The following is an 18,843-nucleotide window of genomic DNA, read 5'->3' on the forward strand; positions in this document are numbered from 1 at the left end:
GTTGCCAGTGCCTCCCCGCCGGCCCCCCCCCCCCCCCCGCCGCCGCCCCCCCCCCCCCCCCCCCCCCCCCCCCCCCCCCCCAGTCAGCTATACTCAAATCTATACACCATAGTTCTTTCGGATCAGAGTAGCCCGGCCCCTATATACCTACTATATCTCCTTAAACAGCATTCACGTTAATGGATTAATCCAAAGCACCCATGGCCGGGTTGACACGGTGGTACCTACAACTAATGCCATTGCTATAACTCTAGCGTTCTGAGTGAGCTCTAATTGAGGGTTCAATTTCCTTGTTGGTTCTATCACCTTTTTATAGATGAATGAAGATCTAAATAATTGTTGACAATATAGATCTCGTAGAGGCAGCAATGCAGTGATATCTAAACAACCTCCGAATTACTCTTGTGTCCTACATAGAGTAGGGCATACCAACAATATGAAGACAGTTGCTTCATTTGACATTATTTCAACTTATGAGCTTGATTAAGTCGACTAACGTGGAGTCAGGCTTGTTCATGGCCCCTTTATAATAATATGAGTCGTTCCTTAGTTTAGGTAGGAAATAACTTCGACCTCAGAGATATCAGCAATTACACTTATATTCGGCATGCTTCAAAGAAATTAAGTACCCGACAATACATTATTTGATATAGATACTCGTAAAGTCTTTGTACCTGAACCATATCGTTTCTCGGAATTACTCCTCCGCTAGCAACACGTATACAATCCAATGCAACCAATGACTTGCGCCAATATGTACCTCTCTCGGTCTACGCCAACGCGCCAAATCCCACCCCATTACCAAGATCCGCAACCAGGTTAGCCAACGTCAAAGTGAATCAAAACCTCTTAACAGCCCTCCTCCCAGTCTCAAAATCAAACCGATCCGGGAACAAAATCCCATTAGCCAGCCTCACCAGCTCCCTCTCGACCTTCCTCGTAACCCCCCTCCTCTCATCCCAGGGTAATAGCCCCATACTCCTAAGTCCGTCCTCGCCTCCGGCATCATTCACATCCTGAACTCCAGGCCGGCCCATATACTCCCTCTCGCCGCCCGACCCGCCTCGCAAGAAGCCAGCGCTACTCGCGAAGTCCGGCGCAGGGAGCCCGAGAAGGAAAGCCTTGCGCTGGCGCGCGAGATACAGCGCATTAGTCTGCGTCAGCGGACACGCGGGGACGTACAGCACGCTCGCGTCGCGCAGGCCCATATGCACGGTATCGACGGCGTGCACGGCATCCGGGTGCCACAGCACATAATCGCCCGGCTCGACGCGCGGGACGGGGACCATGGTCTTGTCCAGCCTTAAATGGGGATGCAGGGCGCGGCTCAGCTCCTGGACGCCGCGGCCGGGGACGGCGCCGTGGACGACGCTGTTCTGCGCCACGTTCAGGTTCCAGTTGTCCGCGTGCAGGAAGTTGGGCCCGGACTTGGCGCGCGGGGTGAAGAAGGGGCGCAGGAGCAGGTACGCGGTCGTGAGCTGCAGCATGGGGCACGCGTGCAGCGAGCCGGCGCCGGGTGCGATGGGAGAGAGTGATAGCCAGCCTTGGAACATCCGGAACATGCTGCAGGAGCTGACGCTGTTGTACAGGTCGGGTGTGACGCCGAGACGCGTGCTGCTGTCCCACGGGTCGTACTCTTCCCACCTGCCTTGGAAGATCTTGGCGTACGTGCCGGCGCGGCCGTACCCGTCTGCTTCCCACCGCTCGACGCTGCCGTTGTCGACGTGCGGCCCGGAGGCGAGGGATGTGTCGCCCGGTCTACGTATGCGGATGCGGTCTGCGTAGGTTACTGGGTGGTTGCTGCTCACGAGCGCGCTCTCGTTGTTTGAATGCCATATATTCATGACAAACCTCTGAACTTCAAGGAGCCGTGAGTCAGCGCGGGCGCGCACTTGCCCCGGACTCCAAAACATCTCATAAAGCTGGGGGTCGTGTGCTGGAAACCCCTTTGTCGGTGGATTGTGACGGAGATACTCTTGCGTCTCTTCTTTCCACAACAAGGCAACGTTTGACGGAACGACTCGCCGTATAACGGCGACGCCTCTCTTCCTCAGGGCATCTCGGAAGATGGCTACCTTGTTTGGATTGTGGATATCGATGTAGTCGATAGTAGGTATGATATCCGACCCAGCAGCGGCGATGCGGTCTGCCTCTTTTCTTAACTGGCTGAGGAGACGGTAGAATGAGCAAGCGACAGCTTTCTCGTTACCGGCGATTAGTTTTCGTTTGATCTTGGCGAACCGGTCTGGAAGTGGAATAGGATCCGGATCGTGTAGAGATAGGAAGTCAACTGCCATTACTACTTTATATAAGGCTTGATAAAGTCCTCGGGAGCTCTATGGGAAGTTCTTGGAAAGTGAATTTCACGTAGTAACATTAAACAATGAGTTCCTAGTTATCCCACCGGTATACGACAAAAGGACAGAGACCCAAGAACAGTTCCTCCAGCGATTATATGAAGGAGATCGATTATAAGTCCGTGGGGGCAGAAAAGCCCTCGTGGGGGGAATAGGCACTTGCTATTTTTCATTCCGATAGTTGATAGTAGCTCTTAAAGTATGTGATGTCTGGGTCGTTGAGGCTTGCATCGGTAAAACCAGGCCTTGACGAAGCGAAGACCCATGGTTGCGGTCTAGAAGGGAGCAAGGCGACTCAATCAGACGTTGTCACGTTGTTGGAGGTATAACTGCATCTGGTTTCCGGGTGGCTCAATCTTCGGCAAGGGACTCCGAAATAAAAGATCTCTTGGCTTGATACCCAAACCCTGGTTACAATTTACTAGAGCCGATACGGGTCTGATACGCTTCATAATTGGCCAGCCTAATGCGGCTCCTGGACGACGCTCCCGCGGGCCGTTGGACCGATCCCACGCTGACAAGGACATATTAATTCCATACGTGATAGACATAAAAGCCTCAGCCATTCCGAAGAAGGTCAGCATTGGGCGTAAACGAGCTCCAAGTTCACCGATGTGGCATTATATAATTCTCCGAATATTGTACGGGTCTTCCTGCATGGCTGTAAATTAAGAGACTGTTCCCGGTATCCCAGATTGAGTGTGTGTGGGTGGCGTCGGAATGCATAGGGATTCTTGGCAGATTACCCGGATGATGGACCTCAAGATACCTTGCCTCTCTTCGACCGGCGAAGAGGTGTTTGATGATCCGCACTATTACCGGAGTCGTTCTTCTTTCTCTTCGCCTGCTCGCTTGATGATTCTACTTTAGTAGGTTTTGCATCAGGTGTAGGGGATTCCTTTCTATCCGAGGATGTGATTTCTGACACGTCGTCTTTCATCAGGACGTAAGCCACTTTCTCAATATCGACGGCATTGATTCCTAGTCGCTGAATCAAAGAATGCGCCGCAGTGCCCAACTCCTGATACTCTTTGGCGTTGTACTTGATGGGAGAAGCCTGTCCACCCCGACACAGCCAATAGAAGGCTTCATCCGAAAAGAAGATGACGTTGTCAGGACCATATACTGAGAGCAAAAGAGATGCCGTAGCCGGACCAATTCCCTTCAGCTTACTGATCGTGATGAGCGCTTTCGGTGCATCTGAATTTTCCCGATATTTCTCTATCGCCTCTTGGATGGTTTTCTCAACAACTGTTTCATCATTTGATGACACGAGCTTCATGAGAGTTGGCCGAAACTTCCCATGACGCCTGAACTGTATTAGAAACGTGAATTGGGTTTACAGGCAATGGGATAAGACGCATAACATTGCCTTAGGAAACCACTTACAGTTTCCAATCGACCAAGGTTTTCACATTATCAAGCGTCATCGGCTGCCTCGTTTTCTCTGAGTGGAATAAAGTAATTGCGTCATGGTATCGGAAACGGTCCAACTCAAGCAGAGTCTTCTGTCCTGACTTGGCTGTTTATGATTATTAGTCATCCGGTCACCATTGTATCTGTTCACTTCTAACACCTACGCCCTTTGGTTAATGAGATGAACTCTATGAGAGAGTCATAGCGGCCCAATAATTGTTGAAACAATTTGAGGGAAATGTTGCTGGGCAGCAAGCTTTCGTCTAACATTCTGATTGTAAGACCTGAGTAAGATCTGATGATGAGGCTTCGAGCTAGATTCATCTAATGATCTGATCTGACTCGACCAGACCTAGACACTAGATACCAACGATGAGGTCAATGACAAACCGTTCAGCTTTTCGGGAATCATCGGGCTTGTTGTCATTCCTGAATTACATAATACCGTTTGTTCGTTTGTTTAGATCCATCTGAGGAATCCGGAATCAGATATTGGTGACTAATAAAATGGAGAAAATCCTTAGTCTGAGTGGTCCGTGCTTCTAGACAGAATTGTTCCAGAAGCCGAACTAGCCCCATAATAATCGAACCGAAAATAGATTTAGCTCCGAACCCCTGCATCGGCTCTAAAGAAAGTTTTGCTAAGATCCATTTTGTCCATTTCTTTCGAAATCCGTCTCTGGCCCCCGATTTTCCTTACATTCCTTCGCAAAACCCTAACCGCCCTCTCGACGACGATACCGTAGACACTCGTACAATCGCCGACTCGTTCGCTTTCCTATCAACAAAATGGGCAACGTAAGTTCATGTCTATTACAATAGCTCTACCTAGAAGAAGAACGTGAAGGACCACAAAAGTTAGCAGGGCAAGCGACTAGGCAATAAGTGACAGAAAAGGCGGGACGGCGAATTCCGAATACATACAAGATTTGCCCAACAACGATCACTGACAAACCTCGTAAATCAGGGAGCCAAGGCTGCGCAGAAGCGTGAGCGTAATGCGAAGGACACCAAGGTCGCCAAATCGCAGCTCAAGTCTGTAGGTCTTCGCCTCTCCTATACTCTATGCTCTTACACAAGAGGATATGTCGACTTACACGTAGCGTCTCGTAGAACGTCAAGGCTATGGATATCCAGTGCAATATTTGCAAATCGACCTTCCTAAAGACCACTCGTGCGCCCCAGTAAGTATACCATTCTTGAAGTCGCCTTAGAATCGCCTTTAGAATATGCGATTGTATAAGTACCTAGTCACATTCTCTCTGACACGCTCCACACAGGCTCACCGAGCACGCCGTCAACAAGCACAGCAAGACCATCGCCGAGTGCTTCCCCAGCTACGAAGTCCCGGCCGGCGGAAAATAAACCACAAGTCGCTCTATTCCGTACTCGCCTGGGCAGGTAGGTATAGAGACAACACCCATCCGAGCAGGTCGTGACAAGGGAGACAACGGGCATAGCGATTGGCGCACAACGGTGTTTAGCAGAATAAGGGTTGCATGAAGTTTTCACGAAAGGGGGGATCCGTCCGAAAGTAATGAGATTGATACGATGTTAACTGAGTTTATTTCATTTCTCTTTTCTTTTCTGTCGTTCGTTCAAGAATTGCTGTATGCTAGAAGGTAGAGAGCGCGCATCACCATCGTCAGTGTGCCTCAACCACTTGCGCCGGTGCACTCACATCCGCCACCGTCGTCGTAGCAGCCGTACTCTCGCCCCCTCCCCCATCCTTCCCCTGCCTCTGCGCCGCCTCCCTAGCCTGCTCCTCGCGTATATCCTTCAGAATCTCCGGATACCATCGCTCCCCCACATCCGGATGACTCTTAATCCTATTCCTCAGCGTAGCCTCTCCCAAAGTCCTCGCCACGCCGCCCTTCCTAAACGTAAACTCCACATCATCAAGCCTCCCCCCATTCTCCTCGAGCACCTTCTCGCGCAGCCTCCTAACGCCCTCGGGGACCGGACCCACGCCGACCTCCTCGAGCTCCTCGAACGTCGTGCTCGGCCGCACGCCCTGGAAGAAGGGGATAGAAAACCGGGCCCCGGCGCCGGCGGCAGGCGAAAGCACGCGGTGCGTGGTCGACGCGCAGACGCCGCGCGTCAGGGCCTCGAGGCCCTGGCCGATGGCCACGACGAGGGTGCGCGGCACGGGCGCGCAGTCGATCCAGCGCCCGCGCATGTTCTGCACCTGCAGCCCGCGGTGGTCGCTCGCCTGCAGCAGGTAGCTCGTCAGCATGCTGTCTTTATGGGGGCCGACGCCCTGGCCCTCCACCACTTCTCCGTTAAGCCCGAGCCCGAGCCCGAGCCCGAGCTCGGATACGTCCGGGTACTTGACGATCTTCAGCTTGTGCTGCTGGTCGGCGTCGAAGTAGCGGTCGAACGCGTCGGCGGGCAGCTCGATGGCCTCGGCGATTAGGGATGTGAATTCGAGGGATATGGCGCCCATGCGTTGCATGTATTCTGTGTACGCCTTGCGGAAGTTGGGGAGTACGGATTCGGAGGGCCATTGGTTCGGCGCTTGAAGGTTGGCGTAGAGCGGGGCGCCCGGGGGCGGGATCGGGTGGTCGGTCGAGAGGTCGATTTGCTCGCGGTGGTCGATCTTGCCTGCTGTGATCTCGGCCGAGAGCTGCGAGTACCCGAGGAAGGAGGGCGCGTTCTTCATTTCGATTTTGAGCCTGGGGGGTTTGACAGTGCGTGAGCTTGTGAGACGTTTTGTAGAGCATTTATTTGAAAAAAATTAGACGTAATCTACCGATATGCTCCGGTCTAGCATATGATATGTGCACCTCTGTATGAATACGGATATTTAGATGCTTGCAAGCACTTACTTCTCTTCCTTAGGTATGTCGAAGAAGGCCTTGCCTTCCGATATGACCTGATCCCATAATTCATCCGGAATGCCGACATTCTTAAGATACAGAAAGCCGACTTCCATCAAGGCATGTCGCAGATCGGCTAGGAACTGCGGCTTTGTCTGTGGATCTCTAGCCAGAGCCAGATCCAGGATCGGGACCGAGGTGAACGACATGGTCAGTATTTCATTTCAAGCGCATATATTCCTAAGAGCGCGTAGATACATAAGTATTTAGAATTTTAATTTGAGGGCATCGACGATCTAGTTGAATATATAGACATCTACAGGGCGTTGATTGATAAGTTGCATATCTCATGATGGAGGTCCACTTGTAGCGATGGCGTAATGCCGCTCGTCGGCATCGGCCGTCTAATGGGCCAATGAAGGCCCTCGATGATAAAGTTTCCCCAACTCCATAACTCGCGGGGACAAAAGGAAGTTTATGTAGGTCCTGATGCGCCTAGGAACTCTATCGAATAATGGGGTAACAGGTACATACCTACCTAGGTAGGTACATGGATATTCATGTATCGGTTGGATTGGCGCTTTCTTTCAGTGCAATCCACGAGCTGACAAAAGTATAGAGTTGGCGTATGGAATGATGTAAGGGGATATCGCGATAGGTACGTGAAATAACTTTTATATTCATATAGTCTTTCCTATGGCCGGTAGAATAGAGTCGTGATAGCGACCCTGACCGGGCATAGTGTCTTGTCTATGAAAACTTGCGCCGGATCCCTTTTTTCGCTATTCTGAACCAATCCGTATAATTCCATGCATACAGAGCTTTTTGTACAACGAGCGCCCCGATAATAGATCACAATAACTTTTAACTCAAGGCGGCGTAGGATATATAGGTTTATTCTGGCGAAGCCTTGATCGAACTCTCAAATGTACTGTGGGTATTTCCGCATCTCCTATACTTCACTGTCGTCGATTTTCCCAGCCATTCTCAACTACTCCAACTGGTCCCTAGAGCTATGGGCGTAATGCTGTCGTGAAGAAGTGGCGACACAGATACGAGTAGTCTCCGTAATGTGTGAATTATTAGTATCATCCGTAAGTTACGGCGTTCAAGCCGGTACAACTGAATTTGACGAGAATAGTTTTGTAACCTGGTAAAACATATCCTCGATCGGCGGCATAGCGAATGCCGGTGCGGTATCAAATAACTCTGCTAGCCTCTGTGGAGCGATAACAACGGGATAGGTGTCATCAGCTGTATCGTCTGGTCCATCGACGTCCATTTCGTCTCCGCTCGCTGGTCCGTCATCATCTCCGGTAAGTAATGCTAAAGTAGATCCGTCCTCTGTGCGTTCTTCGGTGTTCACTTGGTCAAGGTTGAGGTCGACGAGTGGTTGAGCAAAGGCGAGGGACTTGGTATCCATGCTTTCACTAACGGACCATAGCTGGGCAGCGGAATCTAGGACGATATATCCACTAGATCCAACTGCAGCAACAACTGATATTATTGGGTGTGGAAATTCGCGTATCATTTCCGGCTTACTTTGATCTGGCGTGAAAATAGCAAGTTCTGAGTGAATATATTGTGAATATGGCTTGCTCCGCGAAACAGCCACCGCGAAAGTTGAAGTCCGATAGTCGACCGCCATGTGCGTCAGAACGGAGGGACCTGGACCGTGGGGATCTTCGCTTGTCCTCAATTGAACTCCGTAGAGTAGCTCGTCAGAGACCAATTCGTAAACCATAAGACGATCCGAGAGCACAACCAAGGTCGAGGATAGAATCCTTATGTCCCGAATATCCCCTGCTATTAAACCGTCGATCGAATTCCGAACCTTACCAGATTCTGTGTCGATAATGTGAACAGTCGAGCCATGCATGGTCCCGATAGCGCAGACCAGAGTAGACCCATCTTCGGAGAAAGTGACCGCACCTGAGCCTCGTTGAAAAGCTTGGACAGCAATCGCATCTGGGTTGACTGGTTCTTCATTTTCTTGAAGGTATATGGGCCGAGAACATGTCCAACTATATAATTGGCGGTTCATCTTGCCCTTCACAAGTACTCCGTCGCGTTGTCTCACCATAGGCTCCCAAAGCCGGACAACTCCATCTTCCCCAACGCTGGCAAAACGGTGCGCATTCGGATCAGCAGCCAGGCCATATACGGGCTCACTTCGACCCGTATAATGTGGCGCATTAATACGAGATACAAGCTCTAGGCTCTGATCTTCTGGCGAAACGGCCCAGAATTTCAAGTATACCTCGCGCCGTTCGGCGGGTGCCCCTTCAAGAGAGTCGACATCTCGCGTAGGTGGTTGCCATTCATCCGTCGTAGCAAGCCATTTCCCATCTGCCGAATATGCCATATTGGTGATACGAGGTTCTGTTATCGTGTGCCCTTTGGCTGTCACGTTGTTATCCGTCGGGTTCGTTCTTGTTAGGGCCTGTTTCGAGACACCTTGCAAAGTGGTGAGGTCGACCGTTTGTATTAACGGAATTGATGGGCCACTTCGAGAATGGCTGATCTGCTGTCCGTTCCCTACACAAAAGTGAATTCGTGACGAGTCTGCCGGATTGATAGCTGCAGGAGTTTTCAATAACCGAGTCTGAGAATGTTGTCCAACCCTTCGGACCATATCATCTTTTGACAATGGCTGAGGATAGGTGAGGGCCTGTATCCCAGATATATACGTCGTAGGTTTCATCTCGGCCGTTGACAGGACGATAACCGAGTTGTCGTCTAAATGAACAACGTAAGCGGAGCCACGCTCCGAAACTACAATGTTCTCAATTGTTGCCGGGAGATGAGGTAAAAAGTCCATCTTCTGTGTGTCTAATTGCCAAAGGACCAAGGTCGACTCAGACCCTCCAGAGATAATGTAATTACCTATGACTAGAGTTAGAATTTTGACATTGAAGAAAACAAGAATAGTCTTTACCATCCCGTGACCATTTGATAGCATGGACTGCCTTGCGATGCCAGTGATATTTCCGGGGTTGGAGGGAAGTTCTGTGCCCCTTAGAGCTGTGTAGCCAGCGTAGTTGAAGTACAAGGTCGTTGTAGAAGAACACAGCTCCGCGAGCGCAGCCAACCGCGATTTCCACGACAGGTTCATTGCCAGCTTCTGTCTGGCTCTTTCGATTGAGATGTACACGATCTGTCACCCTCACATCTAAGCATGTGATCTCATCGCTGCCATTTAGAGTGAAGAATTCGTATTCTAATTCCTGCAAAGGAGCCGACGTAGAACTTCGCATGCCGAACAAGACATTCCGCTCTGATGAGGCGACTAAGGCATAGCCATTTCGAATAGATCGTAAATCCAAAATCGGTTCCGCCTGGGTTAAGAGAGTTTTATGGGAGACCAACTTAGACCCTTGAACATGGCAAGCAATAATTTGCCAGGTACCGCGCTTATCAATGGATACGAATGGCACATCTCGGAGTTTGGGGCCAGTCTTGACGGAATCGACGGACATATCGCCTAAAAGATCGCATTTCAGTTTGGATGCCGTCTCAGCTCCGTCACCATTTGTCCAGTCGATCAGCCATAGGTGACCTGCAGACGATGCGACCCATACGAGATTTGGTGAGCTAGGGGACAGGCAAATGGAAACAACCTGTTGCCCAACGGTCTCCTTTTCTAGCTGTGGCAGCGGAATCTTGCGTACCAAAAGGGATTCTACAGTCGAGTATATTTGGATAGAGGTGTTGTATGCGATTATCAGGTATCTGATGTGACTGTCAGCCTTCACGTCTACACTCGTCTATAGACTGGATTTGCCGGGCAGGTTCTCTGTAGCGCGTACTTTTCATCTTGGGTTAATATCGGGTCAATGTTCAGCATCCTTCCTCCCATAGGTTTGGAAACCTTCCATGTCGACAATTGGTCTTCGCTGGTCTGATCATGTTCTTCTGCTTTAGCTTGAAGCTGTTGCTTCTCCTTTTTCGCGATAGAGGCGTTGTCGGTTCTCGCATTAGGATTGTTCATGTTATCTAAGTCACCAGATGACGTATTTGAACCATTGACTCCATTGGCTCCGTCGACTTTGCCAGTTGTTGTTTCCTGCGACGGCTGGCCGTTGGCTGGGGCGCTCTTGGAAGTTCGACGATGGCGTTTTGCTCGTTTCCTTTTGCCATGCTCATCGGTCTCTCGTTTTCGTTTGTTCGCACTAGCATCCTAAGAGATGTGAGTTTATAGGATTAAAATTGTTTCCGATAGAGTTTCGCATACTTCTGCTGTTTCCACGGGAGCCATCTTGAGAGGCAACGGCGTAACTGTTATAAAACAGCTTTGAGTATCACCAAAATCTACCTTCCAAGAGTTGCAGGCTAAGCGCAAAAAGTTCACAAGTTTTTTGCGGGACGTTGCGATAAAGCACCCCGATAAGAAATTTTCGGGGGAGGAGCAATCCGAGGGTCCGGGTCCACATAAAAAGTACTAAAGTACGAAGGTACAAGGAAAGTCAATAAAGTCTTGGCATTCTTTTTCTAATCGATAAGAAAGCTGATCATTAATTTTCAATTCACGTCTCGCAACTAGCCACTAACCACACCATCCTTTCTTGCGACAACAACAACCTGCAGCACATCGCATAACCAACCACGCTTCGCGCATCGGCTCCCGATTTGGCAAAACAATCCCGACAAAAACAAAACAACCATCTACGAATAGTGATCCTTACCAGACAAGATGATTATTCCTATTCGCTGCTTTTCCTGCGGAAAGGTAGGCGTCGTCGCACCCCGCTACTTCAGATCTTCTTTGTATTAACCGAATCGCACACAGGTGACTGGTGACCTTTGGGAGCGATACCTCAAGTTGATCGATGAGGGCCATCAAGATGGGTTCGTTGCGAATATCCAAACTATTTTCGTCACACACTAACAAACCACCTAAGTGATGCTATGGACTCCCTAGGACTTAAGCGCTATTGCTGTCGTCGCATGATTATGACTCATGTCGACCTCATCGAGAAGCTGCTCAAGTAAGTTCTCGATAGATTCCGAATCCAATGATTGTAAATGTGGACAAAGTTCTAACAGGTCAAACCAGGTATACCCCCGACGGACGCAACGAGAAGAAGATCCAACTTCAGCAACGATAAGATTGATCGAATTTGGATATCCAGATACGAGTGGCGTTAACATGATTTGGTGGCGATGATTAGCACAAAATTGCATTCTCAGGCGTTGGGTTGGTACTTTCAGGAAGGCGTCTGAAGATCACTTTAAGTCATCGCAATGGTTTAGCCAGAGTACAATGTGAACAGTCTGCTTTACAAGAATGTAATGATATTTGTGCCGACGAATCCACGAGTCCGTCTACACACCTTTGCACAGGCCAAAGAAATGAACTTACTCGAGCTCGCTAGGTATGTCGGGTGCAGCTTGCGTGTAGTAGGCTACACATCCCTGGATTTCGAAGCATCGACTACCGCAGCGTGCTTAGCCGGTTTTCCGGCTTCATGCCTTATTTTGAGGTCCGGAAATCCCCTGGTTGTCTGTGATGATAACGAGGGTTGAAGTAATGACTCGGATGCTTTAACAAAACTCTAGGTAGTCATGGATCGAGATATAAGCCGCACAAGAAGAAGAAAAAGATGCATATTTGCTGCACGTATGATCTCGATTCGCGCTTAATAGTCGCGTAAACGCACGCTACGAGGATGTTGGCGGCGGCTAACAGCGACTTCGCTTCGGAGTTCCTATGTTTAGCATCCGCAAATAAATCACTCTCAAGCAAGGGGAAATAATTCTTCGTGACTTTTCCAAGCCCTTGGTATCGAAATCTGCATTGCTCGGAAATTAGCTAGGAGTCGGCGAACTTGTCAAGGGTTTTTTGTTGGAAAGGAAGGACATCTCTCAGCTGGGACTTCTTCCGATAAATTGGATGTGTGATATTGGCCACGTCAACTTACACAAGCAGTTCTCTCGTTGCCGCGAAGCGCCGTGCTGCACACAAATGGATCATTTGATATGCAATCGTTATGTTTACATGGAGCTCCTAGACATGCAGCTTAGAGGCTGTTCTTTTGATCGGTGTTGTATTCGACTTAGTGATTATATCTTTGCATTAAATAAGTACATGGTATCCTCATCGTTACCCCCTTAGAAAAGGCAAACGGCGTGATCTAACGCATAGTCAACCTACTTAGGTAAGGAGGCACTCTACTAGTAACATCTAGTAATACTCAAGGATTCTTATGCTGGGAACACACCAACAGGTACCCTGGGAGAAGTAGTTATAACATTTTCTCACATTTATATTATACGTAGTCGTGTTTAGCTAATAATTGTTGGTGTAGTCTGAGTATATCTACCTATGCAACTAGTACCATAACCGGAAACGCCACGCAAGACTCGTCTATAAATCCGGGGTGGATTTCGAATATAAGGTTCACCCGGTCTTTTTGCATGTCGGACTCTTTTCCAGGTTACTGGCATAGGATTTAAGCCTGATATGTAAAAATATGCAGGTATCACGGCGCGTATGCACACCTACCTACACCACGTTCTCGAGCTGTGTTCTGGAAACACGCCCCCAACGGATAAGCGAGAGTTGATCTCACATATGTTGGTGCATCCTTATCGACCTTGTTACGTAGATCGTGGTCTAGTATTTCGAATTCATCCCGCCTTGAATAATGCCATTGCTTATTTTCAAGGATAAAATCTCACGAGTTCTGCAATTACCAAGCGGTGTGTGTCACCAAGCCCCTTAATGAATCTGTTACTCCCAGTTTTTTATCTAGAATAATATCAACCGATGTACAATTCCAGTATGCCACAGCATTGAATGTACATGATATGACTTCGAGGATGTGACTTCCATAGTCGATTAGCCAATAGAATGATAAGATGTTTACCCCGGTGGAACCTGACTAGAATGGCCAGGATTAATTCGGGCAATCGGGTAACAGGAACCGGTCCGGAAATTTTTGGAAATTTCATCTGTTTAACATCTTTCTCTCTTCTAGTGATGAGAGGTAACGCTGAGGGGAAGTTGAGACACCCGCTCAATATTAAGGACACCATGTCTAACGAAATATCAATTGTCATGATATTCTACATTATGGCTAGCCAATGGCCGCTAGCATGAGAGTAAAATCGGCCGTATGGAAACTCGGCCCCCAAGTGGCATGAGAACGAAGCAAACTCGCCAGCCCTCGTGGGGACACTCAAGCGAGTGTAAAGAATCTAGTCTTACTCGGCCAGCTCAGCTTATTACACCAACTGGGTTTCTATTTCATGCTATCAATGCAATGATGCCAAAGGACTCGGGATGCCGAATCCGACAACGATCCTTAATGGTTATTCAAAAGATAGCTGGACTCCGGATATGCACCGTTAAGGTCACTACCCACTACCCACTGATCGGCCGAGACTGACAGGACTGACACACACCCTTTTGAGGTTCGCACACCAACAGCCTTCTAGGGCCCACATGGGTTGACCCAGTCAGCCCAGTTAGGGCTAATAAAAGGAGCGGTACCAGATCTTCGGGAACACCTTCGTGGTGGATTCCTCGAAGGATTGGTTCTTGCGATCTCCCATACGAAATACCCGCAACTCTTCGCACCGGCGTTTTCTTTTCAACCTCTTCTATCGTGTCCATGGACTTGGTACAGGCAACAACACATTATCAGGCCACTTGCACTTGAGCCGAAGTTGCTTCTGATCACGTTCAGACATCGTCGCTTGGCCGCTGATTTGGTCGTCAGTGATATCGAAATTACCTAAGTTTATCAGCTGTGTGGAATAGATGTTGCTATCGCGAGCTGAGACATTGGATCTCAAATTACCCAAAGGGAAAAGTCCCAGATTCATGTTCAGCCGTTGTGATTCAATGTGCAACTTTGCTTACGTCGAAGGAAACAAGAAGACAAGCAAGAATGTTTCCCGTTTCACTCAGCCTATGCTATCATGTCACTTAATCATTGGTTACAACATCCCGAACTGCTACGGTAAGTCTGGGGGTCTGTCGTGATCTTTTGCGCTTTTACACATTTTGCACTTTTTACCCCGGCATGTTCAGGTGAAAGTGGGTTAATAGCTCACTGCTAAGTCTTGGACAAGGGTCGACAGGGTGGAAGAAGCTCAGAGCTCGAAATGGCTTCGTATCACTCGTCGATTGAAGCGACCCATGTGTGGCTCTAAGCGCCGAAACCCCTGCTCGTCCCCCTGCAGCCCCCTCCGAAGTCTCTCCCTTGCTATCATCCTACTCGTCGAACGCTGCGCTCAAGTAGTAGTAAAGAGGTCAAGACGCGCATCTGCACGTTCTAGGATCTGTGGATGACCCATCGAGCGCAAAACTGATTGTTGCTAACTCAGAGTAAGCCATGTCCTGTGAATGATACCACTCGAAGAGATCGGATTGTACCCGAAGGATTTATCAATCAAGACGCAAAAGAGCCTCCGTACCACCAGGAGCTACCTATTAGGCAATAGAATAGCGAAGGCAGGAATCCTTCTCGTCAGTATTCTACCACGGTATCCTAATTACCCCATCTTTGCTTTTGCTTCCACTCTAGGCCACACCCTAGGTCCAGGTCGCGATACCACACATCCCACTCAATACGCTCCCGCCATCCGCCATCCGATTCCCTCGCTGCCCGCCGGTTCTCATATCCAACTCAACCTCGAAGGATTCATAGGGTAGCTAGCTCTACTACCTAGCGCACCTGTCTAGCCTTTGCTCTGCGGGTGAGCTCCACGTCTGCTATCCCTTTCGGGTTTCAGTGGAGCTCCCTTGGACGAATCTCAAAGCTCAACAACCTTCTCAGCCCCTCCTACATGAGCGCAACAATTCATTCAACCTAGCCCACCACGTTCTGCCCCTCCAGTCACGCCGAATTACCGTCCCGAAAGACAATACATACATACATCTAACCCTTCCGTCCCCTGTCTCGCTTCTACCGATCTTCCTTCCTGGAAACTGTGCGAGTGTTGGTCCTCAGCCGGTTAGGACGTCGCAATAGTCGATCAGTATAATACCGAGCAGTTAAGGATCGCTAGTATTCGATATTTTGCACCGCTTTTTCGTGGGGTCTCGTACTGGTCGATAAAGCAGGTTATACTCTACAGGAGGATACCTGGTTATCCTCCGGTCTTCTCGATTCGACCATCGTCAAGGCCCAGATCCGACCTGTGTTGTGGCCTTCTACGTGGCCTACATATTCATCGCGTCTGTATTAAGCGCGCCGCCCCATCGCTTTGCAGCCTTAGACACGCGATAGAATAAAAGAGCCGCTATCAAGCGCCCCCAAGGTTATTTCCCAAAACACCGCCCGACCTACATCGTGGCCGGTTCGTCTTAATTCTCCTAAGCTAGTCATGGCTCTCGAAGCTCCGTTGAGATCGTCAACCGGGAGTATAATATCTACTTTCTCGCCTCACATGGATGCATCTATGTCTTCGCCAGAGTCATCCTCTGCTCCTTACTCACAGTTTCGCCCAATGTCTGTCGCATACTACTTCCAACCTTCATAATTGGCGACATTCGCTAATAGGAAGTAGGTCTACCAGTGCCATAGAGTCCAATTCCCTACGGCCATCATCGGTGGCCCCTCGGCCCGCTTCCGCCAATAACTATCTCATGAGTCCGAGTGATATAGTCGGTCCTTCACCAGTCACATCTGTCGGAACAGAAGTGACAGAGATAGACGATGAGATGTCTGATGAGGTTCGATCCCAACCTACCGCAGCGAACCCTGATCCGCAACCTCAGGTTGGTTGGCTTGAAGATGGGAATGCGTTTGAAGCATTAATGCTGACCTAGAGCTAGCTTTTGATGCTTAGCACGAATGTCTCCGATCAAGTACGACAAACTGCAAATGAAGAGGCAGTATCAGTCATCCACGCGCCGGAAAGCTTCCAGAGTTGGGTGAGTTCTTGTTTGATGTTTAGTTGCGTCACACTCTCTCATCATTGCAGACTACCGCCGACAATTCACCAAGGCACTCGGAGTCAACCCAGAGGACATCGCCTTCTACTCCTCCCGCTAAGCCAGAGAATATACTTCTACCATCTAGTGGCGACTCGAGCTCAAAGGTAAGTCCCCAGACCATCGGACGATGATCGACATGTGAGGCTTACCGATGCAGACCAAGACTCCTGCCCTACCAACACCGCCTCCCCTCACAACAGACATCAAACCTATTAGGTACAGTCTCGAAAATGCAACGCCTAGGGCTCAAAATCTACAGGAAGTATTAAAGGACTCATCAAGAATACGGTCCAGTAGTGCTAGTAGCCTCGAATGTTAGTACGGCGGCTTTTTATATGCAGACATTATAACTAACAGTCTACAACAGTGATACCTGAAAGCAAGGAACCAGAAACAGATGCGGAACCCGACCTAGAAAGCTACGACGACGAGGAATTTGTGACGCCCGTTCGAGAGCAGGACGTGGATGATGTGGAAATCAGCTCTTTAAAGACTGCCTTACAGGAATGCTGGACCTTGTGCAATACGTTAGCCACTCTTAGTACGCACCACCGAGAAAGAGTGTTTAGTACGTCAGGAACTCCTGACGGCCATGAAAGAGCCTGGAAGTGCTGTTGGAAGTTGTGCCAGCGATTATACGACAGCCGTGATGAGCCTGATGAGTCCTTCAACGTTCGTCAAAACCTAGATCTTTGTCGGGATTTCTGTCAATCCCTCTTCGATATACGGCAACGCAAAGATGAAGTTGCGGATTCTGTTCTACGTGTGAGCTTCGAGCTCAACAACCAGTTAGTGGACTAATCATATTGTTAAGGGAGCGGCCATGCTAACAGTCATGATAGTCTCTACAGTGCCCAGGATAACCGAATCCTTCCAGAGGCATTTCGAGAGCGAACCCTAGACTTCTACATAACGCTGTGTCATAGGCTTATGAAGCAGCGTGGTGAACTGGGCGAAGAAACGGATTCGCTGCTCTCTGCCTGTTGGTCTCTTGCAGAAATGCTATTCAGCCTGCGGCAGAGCAAAAGGGACGGAAAGGCTCCGGATGAAGAACTACTCGGCTCGGCAGTCCAAGCATGTTGGGAGCTCTGCGACATATTTAGGGAAGGATGGACGCAGATCCGGCCGGATAGGGGGACGCCGCGTCCCAGCCAAACTAGCTTTTTCTCTTACAATCGAGAAAGGGAGGCAGCCGAGTTAACAGACGGTAGAGAAAGTCGAGCTTCGCAACGCTCAAAAGCCGGTAGCTTAAAGAACCATACCTCTCAAGGTGGAGGCAAAACGTCGCGAAAAATCCCCCCGGTACCCGAAACGCCCGTGACTGAATTCGAAGACACGCCCGTCTCTCCCGACGGCGAATCTCCACAAGTACCCAACATCCTGGTCCTTGGCACGGACAGCAATAGAGGCGGTCGATGGTCTAGCAGCGCCTCAAACTTATCCAGCTACTCCCAAAGCAGCCAACGTACATCCAGCACGGCTACTACAGCAACGACGAACGAGGACCCAAATATCACACGCATCAAAATCCTTATTCTCAAGGCCGCGATGAATATCGGCTTCTCGCGCGACGCTAGTGTAGACGGGCACCATCACAACGGCGGCGCGGCCTCTCTACAGGCTTTCGTTAAGGCGCTGCCTACGGGCTCCTTCGGCTCATTACCGGCGCATGCAGCGCTCCTAAAGAATTATAAGAATCTTGTGGTGGCCGATTCGGCGTTTAGGCAGGCATCATCACTACCGTCACGCGGGAAGCGCGCATTGGCAACCGACGTAGCGAACAGCGTGGGCTGGATGGTACACCGTTCTGGCCAGTACGGGTTCCTCCGCGACCTCTTTAAGCTGGTGTTCGGCTTCCACGTTGAGGAGGCGGAGGGGCGGAAGAATATTAGTATCGCGGTCTGATCCTAACTATTACGGTTCTCTATTACCTCCATTTGGCACGATTGATGAGGATGATTTGATGAGGTACATACACGCATGGAGAATCCGGGCCTGGGAAAATCTAAGGTTATCATTTGACGTCTCATTCATCACGATCGATCACGACATTTCGCTCAACGTACCACAATACAATACAACACACCACAAAACCAAACGCGATAGGGACGATTCCCAAGTCTAGGGACCGAGGCCCAAGGTTATGACATTTTTGTATCGGGTCATCTGAATTATCTGTGGAGGTTTTATTATTCATTTTTAATGTCTGCTAGGCCATCGGTGTCACGCTTTTTTTTTTCTCTCGCTTTTTTCGAGCCCTCGCTTTACGCTACTTTAAGATACCCCCCTTTTTCCTTATTCT

General features: G+C 49.5%; 6 protein-coding genes across 6 annotated transcripts; 3 read left to right on the forward strand and 3 right to left on the reverse strand.

Annotated features, from left to right (window-relative positions):
* Positions 1 to 839: 839 nt before the first annotated feature.
* Positions 840 to 4,043, reverse strand: F4807DRAFT_454408 (DUF1479-domain-containing protein; the record flags this gene model as incomplete). The annotated part of the gene is made up of 4 exons (XM_048000573.1): positions 840 to 2,299; positions 3,171 to 3,667; positions 3,747 to 3,879; positions 3,938 to 4,043. 4 exons carry the CDS (start codon positions 4,041 to 4,043, stop codon positions 840 to 842), a joined length of 2,196 nt encoding a protein of 731 aa, XP_047849336.1.
* Positions 4,029 to 5,255, forward strand: F4807DRAFT_318740 (DUF1909-domain-containing protein). The gene is made up of 5 exons (XM_047995135.1): positions 4,029 to 4,050; positions 4,124 to 4,571; positions 4,741 to 4,812; positions 4,887 to 4,957; positions 5,054 to 5,255. Exons 2-5 carry the CDS (start codon positions 4,563 to 4,565, stop codon positions 5,136 to 5,138), a joined length of 237 nt encoding a protein of 78 aa, XP_047849337.1. The 5' UTR covers positions 4,029 to 4,050; positions 4,124 to 4,562; the 3' UTR covers positions 5,139 to 5,255.
* Positions 5,256 to 5,315: 60 nt separating this feature from the next.
* F4807DRAFT_318756 (Clavaminate synthase-like protein) lies at positions 5,316 to 7,250 on the reverse strand. The gene is made up of 2 exons (XM_047995136.1): positions 6,602 to 7,250; positions 5,316 to 6,448 (listed from the first exon to the last, which is right to left on the reverse strand). Exons 1-2 carry the CDS (start codon positions 6,799 to 6,801, stop codon positions 5,419 to 5,421), a joined length of 1,230 nt encoding a protein of 409 aa, XP_047849338.1. The 5' UTR covers positions 6,802 to 7,250; the 3' UTR covers positions 5,316 to 5,418.
* On the reverse strand, positions 7,120 to 10,908 carry F4807DRAFT_318877 (sporulation protein). The gene is made up of 4 exons (XM_047995137.1): positions 10,827 to 10,908; positions 10,402 to 10,772; positions 9,531 to 10,324; positions 7,120 to 9,478 (listed from the first exon to the last, which is right to left on the reverse strand). Exons 1-4 carry the CDS (start codon positions 10,848 to 10,850, stop codon positions 7,701 to 7,703), a joined length of 2,967 nt encoding a protein of 988 aa, XP_047849339.1. The 5' UTR covers positions 10,851 to 10,908; the 3' UTR covers positions 7,120 to 7,700.
* A 377-nt stretch (positions 10,909 to 11,285) lies between these two features.
* Positions 11,286 to 11,700, forward strand: F4807DRAFT_465324 (DNA-directed RNA polymerases I/II/III subunit 10; the record flags this gene model as incomplete). The annotated part of the gene is made up of 4 exons (XM_048002263.1): positions 11,286 to 11,321; positions 11,382 to 11,440; positions 11,494 to 11,580; positions 11,649 to 11,700. 4 exons carry the CDS (start codon positions 11,286 to 11,288, stop codon positions 11,698 to 11,700), a joined length of 234 nt encoding a protein of 77 aa, XP_047849340.1.
* A 3,659-nt stretch (positions 11,701 to 15,359) lies between these two features.
* F4807DRAFT_318973 (uncharacterized protein) lies at positions 15,360 to 18,507 on the forward strand. The gene is made up of 7 exons (XM_047995138.1): positions 15,360 to 16,053; positions 16,121 to 16,322; positions 16,380 to 16,478; positions 16,529 to 16,645; positions 16,699 to 16,855; positions 16,909 to 17,329; positions 17,384 to 18,507. Exons 1-7 carry the CDS (start codon positions 15,929 to 15,931, stop codon positions 18,444 to 18,446), a joined length of 2,184 nt encoding a protein of 727 aa, XP_047849341.1. The 5' UTR covers positions 15,360 to 15,928; the 3' UTR covers positions 18,447 to 18,507.
* The last annotated feature ends 336 nt before the right edge of the window (positions 18,508 to 18,843 follow it).

This window comes from Annulohypoxylon truncatum (genome assembly GCF_022578515.1).
Source record: "Annulohypoxylon truncatum strain CBS 140777 unplaced genomic scaffold F4807scaffold_51, whole genome shotgun sequence".
NCBI lineage: Eukaryota > Fungi > Ascomycota > Sordariomycetes > Xylariales > Hypoxylaceae > Annulohypoxylon > Annulohypoxylon truncatum.